Here is a 9,052-nt window from a genome sequence, read left to right as displayed (position 1 = left end):
AAGACTTTACATAGTGAGGTGCAGTTTTAAAAATGACTTCAATTGTGTATTTTGAATAAGCTAAATGTGGGTAAAATATAGCAGTACTGCATTTATAGTCTTACCATCTATGCCAATTGAGGAGTCAAGCAACAAAATACATTACTTAGATGACAAATGGGCTATAGAGAATGTATATAATAGTAAATAATACTTCTTTATAATGGTCTACATTCATGAAATGCCCAAATAAGTAAATTGAACAAGTGGAAAAATAAATCTCCAAATATTCGCTTTCCATTGCTGACTCTGATATTAGAAAACAAACAAACACCCCAATATTAATTTGCTCTTTCATCAAGTTTTTAATAAGCTATCATTTTCTTACATGTATACTAGTAACCTTAAAAAGACAAATATTTACTACCAAACATTAAATACTATACAATTTATAAAAATATAATTTTAAGAATTTGGAGTAATAGAGAAGGTATCTATTTCAAATTGATTAAATAAGAAATATTCTATTTTTTAAGAAACTTAACTAGAAAACAAGAAATGTCTAATTTGTCTAAGGAAACACTAAAATCTTTTACTGAAGCCTGAGATCTTACTATTTGTGTTCAAGCTTTCATCTACCTAGTTTTAAATAAACCTTAAAAAAGATTTTCCAGTACATATAAGACTGCTAACCAGAGTACATGACTTGGGGGAAAGGACTATGCTGGAATGTGAAGTTGCAAACAGGGATATGCCTTATTTTTATATCCCAGGTCCTAGTATAAAACCTAGCTCAAAGTAAAAATGCTCAAGCAATGGTTGTTGCCTTGAACTGAACTAGGCAAACACTCATTTGTACCTGTGGTCCAATTTGCACTAATTGAGCTGTAGTCCTTTTCTTGGTCCTTGACCTTAAGTTGAGTAACATTAGGCAATATGCATATACTTTCTACATCAGCCTTTTGACAGGATTCTCAAAACTGAATCTATCAATGGACTGTGAATCTTCTCTTATGGGGTCTGATTCTTATTTCTTGGATAACAGTTAATATCAGTGTATGAAAGTAATGCATTTTCAGTGCAGGATAAATACGTTCAAATGAGTAAAAATGGAATAAAGGCCTTGCTTTTCCAGGTTTTAAGTAACAGATACATAGCATCTTATGACAATTAGCATTTTTAGACACTGAACATAATACACTGTAATACAATGCAAGGTGGTAGGCTCCCATTTTAGGAACAAAAATAAATTTCACATAAAAAAAGATTTATTTTAAATTCACATAAAATACATTTAGAATAAATCTAAATTTTTAGCATTAAAGTATTTAGAAATAACACAGAGAAGCTTTTAAGATGTGTAGTCTGCATCCTGTTCCAAAAGCTTTTTCCAATTACTGATCGTCACCTCGTTGTCTTAAATTTCTAGATTTTCCATTTTCCATTTTTCTCTTTTTGAATACTGGGGCCACTCCATCTGCCACAACTCCAAGAGAAGTGACTGTTTTTTCTTTAAAAACTACTTTGGGTTCCCCACCAACAGCAGCTTCTGTAGTTGATAAATATTCATTTTCAGTGCTTGGAAGTTCCAAATCTACCTCCTCACTGGAATAGAAAATAAAAATAAAACCATTACTTGACAAACTTTCACATAACTGGTGGGTCCACCAAAGCCCCAAGATCATCTTTCAAATAGTGGGAAGTTAGCCATTTTGGAGTAGGAAACTATTTTAAAATAAATTATTTAAGATACTAAACAATTATTTAGGTGGATACACCAGTAAAACTCCCATCTATTATTTTATCCCTGTTGCACAAAACATGTGTCGTTTAAGGAAACGATTGTGCTTATGTATGATTAACAGTACAGTTTATAGGTGAGTAAGTGAGACGTATTTATGGAAAATGATTTTGCCACGGACTGACAAGACCTATAGGGGCTCACACAGCACAAGATGAAAACCATGGAATCTCAATGTCCTAGTGTAGTAAAGACTCCATGCAGCTGTTTGCCTAGCACCCTTTTACTAAGGAACTAGCCCTTCAACCATCCACCTGGTTAGTATAAATATTCAGTTGACTAGTCCACAGAACAATACCTGTTTATCATGAGCATAATAAACCCATCATTCCATTCCCTGAGCTTTTTGAACATGGACCAGAATGATCATTATGTTTAACTTTTTAGTGGCTAGATGTATAAAAAACTGTTGGGAACTACATATCCTCCCTACTTAGAGAAAGGAGTTCTACAGAGATTAGGGATGGGAGATGGAGAATTCTGCCAATGTTTCAGGCCTGGTCAATAATTCCTGAGGCCCTGCTCAATTCCTGCCCCTCCCACAGCTTACAAATAATGTGTGAAAACTTCCCAAAAGTGGGGAGAGATTTGTGCATCAAGTTGAAGCTAATATAGGTCACCTCAAAATTGTAATCCAAAAAGATCTTCAAAACACATTTTAATGAAACTGTTTAAAATCAAAGACAAAGAGAATTTTAAAAGCAGCAAGTGAAGAAAATTTTACTCATACAAGAGAATTTCATAAGGCTATCAGAGAATATCTCAGCAAACAATGTAAGCCAGAAGAGAATGTGATGATATATTCCAAGTATTGAAAGGAATACAATGCTAATCAATATTACCTAGCCATTAAGGTGTCTTTCAGAAATGAAGGCAATAAAACTTTACCCTAACAAAAAAAACTGAGGTTATTCTGCTTTACAAGAAATGATGAAAGGAGTTTTTAAGCTGAAATGAAAGGCTGCTAATTACTAACATAAAAATATACCCAAAAAATGGTACATAGTCAGAATATACAAAGCATATAGTCAGAATAAAAAAAGACTCTATTAGGGTTGTGTGTTAATTACTTAACTCTAGTATAAAGGTTAAAAGACAAATACATTAAAAACAGGACTAGCTAAAACAATTTGTTAATAGGACACAATATATAAAGATTTAAATTTTGACATCAAAAACATAAAACAGGAGTAAGTAAAAATATATTTTTTATTTGTGATTGAAGTTGTTATCAGACAGTGTAAAATAGACTGTTTTAGATATATAAGAAGTTTTATATAAGCATCATGGTAATCACAAAACAAAAACCTAAAATAGATTCACAAGGTATAAAGAAGGGAATCAAAGCATACCACTGTGCATAATCACATCAATTCAGTAAGAGAGAAAAAAGGAAAAAGGGAACTACAACATAGACAAAAAACAATTGATAAGATGGCACTGGTAAATCCAGATATTATTTAAATTTAAATGGATTGAAGTCTCTAATCAAAAGGCACCCAGTGACTGAATGGATAAAAAAAAAAAAAAGAAGAACCGCCTGGCTTGTGTTGCTTAGTGGTTGAGCGTTGACCCAGAGACCAGGACATCACAGTTCGATTCCCAGTCAGGGCACAAGCCCGGGCTGCGGACTTGATCCCCAGTAGAGGGATCTGCAGGAGGCAGCTGATTGATGATGTTTTTCTCTCATAGGTGTTTCTATCTCTCTCTTTTTCCTCTCTCTAAAAATCAATAAAAACATATTTAAAAAAAACCAACCCATATGCTGCCTACAAGAGACTCACTTCAGATTTAAGGACACACACAGGCTCAAAATGAAGGGATTTTTCATGCAAGTGGAAACTAAAAGAGATCAAGGTAACTATGCTTATATCAGACAAAACAGACAAAGCCAAAAATGGAAACAAAGACAAAGAAGGTGATTATACTATAATGATAAAGAGATCATCAAGAAGATGTAACATTTGTAAATATGTATGAAGCTAACATTGGAGCATCTAAATATATTAAGCAAATACTAACAGATCTGGAGGGAGAAACAGACAGCAATACAATAATAGGGGACCTCAATAAATCACTTTTAACACTGGACAGATCATCCAACAGAAAACACAGAAACATACTGCATATCAAATGGACCTAACAGATATACACAGAACATTCCATCCAATAGCAGAATACACATTCTTCTTAAGCGCACATGGAACATTCTCCAGGATAGATCATATGATAAGTCATGAAGGATTCTTAGCAAATTTAAGAAGACTGAAATCATACCAAGTATCTTTTTAAACCACAAGGTAAGAAGCTAGAAATCAATATTCTAGGAGGAAAGCTGGAAATTTCAAAATATGTGGAAATCAATACACTTCTGAACAATTAGTGGGTTAAAAGTGAAACCAAGTGGAAATCAAAACGTATTTTCCAGGAAAAAAAAAAGGAAACACAATATATCAAAACCTATAGGATACTGCAAAAGTGGTTCTAAGAGAAAAGTTTATAGGGATAAACACCTACAGAAAGGAAAAAGAAAGACCTCAAGCATACAACCTAATTGTACACCTCAAGTAACTAGAAGAAGAACAAAGCCCAAAGTTAGCATAAGGAAGAAAATAACAAAGATGAGAGCAGAAATAAATAAAATAGAGACAAGAAGAAAAATAGAAAAGACCAAGAACCTAAGAGCTAGTTTATTGAAAAGAAAAATATAATTAGACAAACCTTAAGCTAGACTAAGAAAAAAAGAGAGAAGACTCAAATAAAATCAGAAATGAAAGAGGAGACATTACAACTGATACCACAGAAATACAAAGGATACTAATAGACTACTATAAACACTTATATGCCAACAAATTGGATAACCTAGAAGAAAAGGATACAACCTACCAAAACTGAGTTATGATAAAATAGAAAATTTGAACATACTACTAACAACTCAGGATACTGAACCGGTAATTAAAAACCTCTCAACGCAAAAAAGCCATGGACCAGATGGTTTCACTGGTGAATTATACCAAACACAAAGAATTAACACCAATTTCCCTTCAACACTTTCAAAAACCTGGACAGAAGAAAACACTCCCAAACTCATTACAGGAAGCCAGCATTATCCTGATGTCAAGCAGATAAAGACAATGTAAGAAAAGAAAACCATGGACTAATATCCCTGATGAATATACTAGTAGATGCAAAAATCCTCAACAAAATATTGGCAAATGGAATTCAACAACACATTAAAAGGACCATACACCATAACAAAGTGAGACTTATCCTTGGGATGCAAGGATGGTTCAACATTTGTAAATCATTTGTGATAAACCACATTAATAGAATGAAAGACAAAAGTCATGAGCTTCTCAACAGATGGAGAAAAGTATTTGATAAAATACATCCTTTTAAAATAAAAATGCTCAACAAATTTGGTATAGAAGGAACATAACTCAACATTACAAAGGCCACATAGAGCAAACCCACAGCCAACATCACAGTCAATGGTGAAAGACTGATTTTCCTCTAAAATCAAGAACAAGTCAAGAGGGCCCATTCTCATCACTCTTATTAACAGAGCACTGAAGTCCTAGCCAGAGTAATCAGGAAAGGAAAAACAAACAAACAAGCAAACAAACAGCATCCAAATTGGAAATAATGAAATAAAATTGTTTGTTTTCAGACGATGTGACATGGTGGAACTATTAGCTAACACTATGGTGGCAATCATTTTGCAATATATAAATGTATCAAACAAACACACTGTATGCCTTAAATTTACTCAATGTTATATGTCAATTACATCTCAAAAAGCAGTGGCAAAAAATTATAGAAAGTTTACTGTATTACCATATGTTTTAAATGTTAAAGTCTTTATGAAATTCAAGATTTTAGGGGAAAATATAGATTACTGAAACTGACTAGTACTCAAGAATAAGTAGTTGAAGCTATAACCCCCAGCCCCTGCTCTTTCCCCAAAAACAGCAGCTGCAATACATAATAATTGAAATCTTAGGTGATCTAGGTACCAAGTGCGTACATGGTCCTACATGTGTTAATTTGTCTTTTCTAATGTATTCCACACAACAAATTAGAAATTAGTTGGGAACTATTGCTTTCCCATTTTACAAATGAAGAAATTGAGGCTCAATGAGATAAGGCAACTTGTCCAATGTCACAGATAGTAACCAAGAGACTAAAGAAAGATATAAAAAAATTACCTCCCTCCTAGAACTCCAGGACCAGCTTTAACTAGTAATTTCTATTAAACTTTCTAATCCCAGAGGAACTATTAAATTATTCAAGAACATTAAATAAGGAAAAGCTATCTAACTTTCTATTTAGCATAAGTCAAATACCCAAACCTGATAAAGATATCACTCATTTTACAAAGAAAAACAAAAACTACAGACCACCATTTCCCAATCTGTTCCCCACATCAAAGCTATGACTACTGAAATTTATCAAAATCAATTTCTGGTAATAATCCTTGAAGAATTTAGAAATAAAGCACACATCCTTAACATAATAACATAATAAAAATAACATAACAGGCTTAAGATCAACAGTCAATATAATCCTCAATATAAATTTTAGAGACATTTCCACTGAAATCAGAAACAAAACATGAATGCCCACTGTCATCACTATTATGTGAACAAGTCAAGAGGGTTTAAAAATCTACCTAAAGCAAATAGGACATGAAATAAATAAATAGGGAGTAAAATCAAAAGAAAAAAATCACAAAATATTTGGAGAAAAGTTTGCACATGAAAAACCCATGACTCAGAATAGTAGTTTTATAAATAACAAAATAATTCAGCAGCACATCTAGACACATAAGCTTTTTCATACCATATTTACTAAAGAAATAATAAGAAATGGATAAAATCCACAATTTAATAATTTATTCATGTACTTAAAAACCACTTACTAAGCATCTATTATGTGCTAGGCACTGTTTTTAATTCTGGGGTTACATCAGTGAACCAACTGATGGCTACCTAGCTTACATTCAAGAAATTCAAATGTGAGACTTACATAGAGGCAGCTACAAAACCTATAAAATCATACAAGATGACTTTAGTAAAAGGAGAGATACAATGTAATACTGAATACATGCCAGTTTTTGCTGAGGGGGTCCAGTGGAAGAGGAACTTTCAGAAACTGCTAATAAAGTATAAATTTGTATGATGCTCCTAATCTTTAAACAGCTATTCCATTCCTAGAAATAGTCAGTAATGTGCACAGAGTAATATCCTATATCCTATATAATAAAACCCTAGTATGCGAATCAACTGAATGGCGGAATGAGGTGCACTGATCACCAGGGAGCAGATGCTCAACGCAGGAGCTGCCCCCTGGTGGTCAGTGCGCTTCCATAGCTGGAGCGCCGCTTAGCCAGAAGCCGGGCTCACAGCTGGCGAGCGCAGCAGCAAGGAGTCCAGGATTGCAAGAGGGTGCAGGCTGGGGCTGAGGGACACCCCTCCCCCGGCACGAATTTTGTGCATCGGGCCTCTAGTATCTATATAATAATCAGAGTAAGTTATAAAAACAAAAAAGTGTAGAAATAACCTAAATGTCAACAGAAAGAGAATGGCTGAGTAAAATCAATGCACATCTAAATGATTATATATTATATGGCAATTTAAAATAACATTTGTAAAATTTTAACAAAATAGGATATTTTATACTTTTCTTCATTTAAAAATATCTTTTATAATAAATACGTATGTTATTTTTAGAGGAAAAAAATCCTTAAGAAATTAAATCTACTTAGGGAGTCAGACACAATCCATCACATATTAAACTGGCTTAGTGATTAAAAGTTAACAAGAATGGCTTTAGAATATAGTTATCACAAGAAAAAAGATACCCAAAAATCTGAGAAATCTCAACTTTGAAGTATAGTAGATATTGGTATAGTACTGTGGTTGGCAAACTGCAGCTCGCGAGCCACATGTGGCTCTTTGGCCCCTTGAGTGTGGCTCTTCCACAAAATACCACAGCCTGGGCGAGTCTATTTTGAAGAAGTAGCATTAGAAGAAGTTTAAGTTTAAAAAATTTGGCTCTCAAAAGAAATTTCAATCGTTGTACTGTTGATATTTGGCTCTGTTGACTAATGAGTTTGCCGACCACTGGTATAGTAGGACCATCTTCCTATTGTAAGTCACTTAAGAAATCACTTAGGTCTGAAGTAATGTAGTCTATTATTTCTGCAACTTCAAAATACACAGTCAATTTACATATCATGGTACCTGTATTAACCTTTTGCACTTGGATGTCGAGTGTGATTCGACACGGTTAGCATTAGAATAAAGGAATCGAGAAAAAAGCAAGCGAGTGCAAAGGGTTATATATGTATTAAATACACATTTCCTAATATTTAATTAATATATACAATTTCAATGGTCCATAATAGTAACAATTATCTTACTTTAAATAATTTGTTTTACAGTTACAGTTGACACACATTAATTTCAGGTATACAACCTAGTGATTAGACATTATATAACTTACTAAGTGATCATCTCAATGAATCTTGTACCCATCTGTCACCATACACAGTTATTACAATACTAGGAGCCCAGCGCGCGATTCAAAATTGTGCGGCACTGCCCACCCTTGAGTCACTGGTCCAGCCCTGCCTCGCTCCCCGGGCCCCGCAGCAGCTGCGGCCGCTGCCCGTCTGGCCCTGCCTTCCTCTCCGGCAGCTGATCAGGCCCTCCCCCAGTGCAGGTGCGTGGAGGCCCTGCCGCCCCGCCCCCCAACGCTGCGCGTGCAACCTCCTCCTGTCTGGTCGACCTGTTATAGCGTCCCGGTTAATTACCATATTTCTCTCTATATATATTGACTATTTCCTAGGCTGTACTACTTTATATTCCCATGACTATTCTGTAATACCAATCTATACTTCTTTTTCTCTCAAAGGATTTAAAAATATATATTTTTATTTATTTCAGAGAGAGGAAGGGAGGAGAGACAGAAACATCAATGAGAATCAATTGGCTGCCTCCTGCACGCCCCCTACTGGGGATCAAGCCTGCAACCCAGGCATGTGCCCTAACCAGGAATTGAATCTTGACCTGGTTTATGGTTTGATGCTCAACCACTGAGCCATACTGGTCAGGCACCAATCTATACTTCTTAATCCCTTCACCTTTTTCACCCATCCCCACAACACCCTCCCATTTGGTAATCATCACAATGTTCTCTGTATCTGAGTTTGTTTCTGTTCATTTGTTTTTTAGATTCAATTGTTGCTAAGTATTTATGGCCATTTTA

The 9,052-nt window shown here is 34.6% G+C and overlaps 1 protein-coding gene across 1 annotated transcript in view; it reads right to left on the bottom strand.

The window, feature by feature from the left end:
- Positions 1-314: 314 nt before the first annotated feature.
- WBP4 (WW domain binding protein 4) overlaps positions 315-9,052 on the bottom strand; it is a 37,216-nt gene continuing 28,478 nt past the window's right edge. Inside the window, exon 10 of the mRNA XM_079779229.1 lies at positions 315-1,584. Coding sequence (XP_079635355.1) covers positions 1,374-1,584 — 211 coding nt within the window. The 3' untranslated portion in view covers positions 315-1,373. The remainder of the gene's footprint in view (positions 1,585-9,052) is intronic.

This window comes from Cnephaeus nilssonii (genome assembly GCF_951640355.1).
Source record: "Cnephaeus nilssonii genome assembly, chromosome: 8".
NCBI classification, from domain to species: Eukaryota; Metazoa; Chordata; class Mammalia; order Chiroptera; family Vespertilionidae; genus Cnephaeus; species Cnephaeus nilssonii.
This window is presented reverse-complemented; position numbering and strand designations above follow the sequence as displayed.